Here is a 2,409-nt window from a genome sequence, read left to right on the forward strand (position 1 = left end):
CAGGTTATAATACTTTTCAACTTAGTCAAGATACTATATTTCTTAAAAATAGGTTTACTACTCTAACGCAATGCGCGGCTTTTTATAAGTGACAATAAGAGGGTTTGATTAGGGAGTACAACTCGGTTCTGAATACGCGAAAGCGACAGTTCCTGTTGAATTAGTTCTTTTCAAAGTAGGAAACACTGCCCATAAGTAGCTCTACTAGCAAGTACTTGGATTATCAATTAATTACGTGAATTACATTCGACCCTGTCTTTATTAATTAATCTTTATTCAACACTTTACTTTTCATTGCACACTACAAAAATACCTATTTTGATTGCCTTTGATAAACACCATAACAATAGATAACGATAGATTGACACTTGGTCTCTGTGGATTCGACAATCTTTTATATTACTCTGACGCGTTCGTACACTTGCGAAACACCTAGAACAGCAAAAACAATACACACAAAGAAAAACAATACACACATAGAAAAAAAAGAAGAAAAATGCACAGAAATAGCTCGTAGTGTAGAGTAAAAATAAGAGGAGTAGAACAGAGTCGTGAATAAAAATTGATTTGGAAAATCAATATTTATATGCCAACTAGCCGTTGCACATCATACGGATTATACTTGCATCGCACGTGATGCCAATGGTTACCCCCAATGTCTCTCATAAGTGGTCATATCGCGGATGTCATAGATGCATCGCACACGCGCTGCTAACGATACCATAAATCTCCCCAACGACTCTATTGCACTTGTGATGCCTATAGTGCATGCGCGATAAAGCCCTATCATGCACATGATAGGCTGCATGATGATACAAGGGGCTGAACTTCCTTTCTCTTTTCTTTTTCTCTTTCCTTCTTTATTTTTTTTCTTCTTTCCATATTTTCCCTTCCATGTCATAACACAAGAAATAACATTGTTAAAATTTTAAAATTCACTATAACGTAAAAATAAATTCTCACTGATGGGTTTCCTTCCATCAAGCGCTTGTTTTATGTCATTAGCTTGATAGCTTATGTCTAAGTTATATCTGGCGCAAGGAATACCCTCATGCCAGTTACTTTAATTCTTCTTCGTCCTTTATCTACCTTGCTTCATTTTTCCTCCAGATGATAGCAAGTGTCCAAATTCTCAACACACAGTGTCCAGTCATACACCTTGAAAACAACTTTCTTTTCATTGGACTTCAAGATAAGTTCACCAGTTTCTACATCAATCTTTGCTTTCCCGATCTCCAAGAATGGTCGTCCGAGAATAACAAATCCTCCTGAACCTACTTTTGTATCCAACACTACAAAATTCGCAGGAAATACTAGTACGTCAACATGTACTAATATGTCACTTAAAATACCATCTGGTTGAGTAATATATGAGTCAGCTAGAGTGAGAGTCATGTTACTCGGTGTGACCTCACCCATTTTGAAGTCTTTTATAGTTTTTTGTGGCATGACATTTATGCTAGATCCAAGATCATACATAGCATACGAAATATCCACCTCACCGATATTGCAAGAAATAGTAAACTTACCTGGATCTTTTAATTTTAATGGAAAAGCTTGAGAGATTACCACTTTATCCTTTTCGGTCATGTTCACATGCTCCTTGACCGCTTTATCTTTAGTCCCCTTTAGTAATGCCTTCATAAATTTAACAAAGTTAGGCATGAGTTTTAAACTTTCATGGAACGAAATACTTATATGGAGAGTAGCTAGCATTTTCTTGAACTTTGTAAACATCAATGCTTCATCTTCTTGAACCAGTTTCTTCTTAATTATAAGGAATGGTGGTTTAATATAATCCGGTAAAGGAGGATTCAGTTCAGTCAGGATTTGCTTCTCTGTCCTTCTCCAAGGAGAGTTTTTATCAATGAGTTGATCAAGAGTGACTCTTCTTTCCTCCTTTTCGCCTTGATTTCCACTTTCTTCTAGTTCAACCACACCTTCTTTAGTTGCCTCATCTTTACCCTGTTCAATAATTTCCCCTAAACATGTATCAATAACCTTGCATGTTTGATTCTTAGGATTGTCTACGGTGTTACCGGGGAATCCTCCACATGAGCTTGGCATAACAACTATTTGCATGGATAATTAACCAATCTTCATCTCCATATTTTTTATAGATGCATTCTAGTTTCTCCTCATTTCTTATCTGATTAAATCTACTTTGAGCGGCTTTAATGAAATTATGAAAGGTTTCTTCCAACTATGATGGCTTCGTTTGAAACAGAGCTTGTTGGTTTTGTTGCATACCTTGGTGGAATTAGGATTTTGGTTATTCCTCCAACTGAAATTAGGGTGACATTTCTAACATGGGTTGTATGTGTTGGAATACGGGTTGTTCTTTTGAAAACCAGTAAACTGGACTTCCTCACTTGTACCTTCTAACCAACAACTTCCATTTGTATGTTC

General features: G+C 36.4%; 1 protein-coding gene across 1 annotated transcript; it reads right to left on the minus strand.

Annotated features, from left to right (window-relative positions):
• Positions 1 to 1,095: 1,095 nt before the first annotated feature.
• On the minus strand, positions 1,096 to 2,082 carry LOC127136901 (uncharacterized). Its single transcript, XM_051063411.1, has one exon. The coding sequence runs from the start codon at positions 2,080 to 2,082 to the stop codon at positions 1,096 to 1,098; it is 987 nt and encodes a 328-aa protein (XP_050919368.1).
• Positions 2,083 to 2,409: the final 327 nt, after the last annotated feature.

The sequence above is a fragment of the Lathyrus oleraceus genome, chromosome 4 (assembly GCF_024323335.1).
Source record: "Lathyrus oleraceus cultivar Zhongwan6 chromosome 4, CAAS_Psat_ZW6_1.0, whole genome shotgun sequence".
NCBI lineage: Eukaryota > Viridiplantae > Streptophyta > Magnoliopsida > Fabales > Fabaceae > Lathyrus > Lathyrus oleraceus.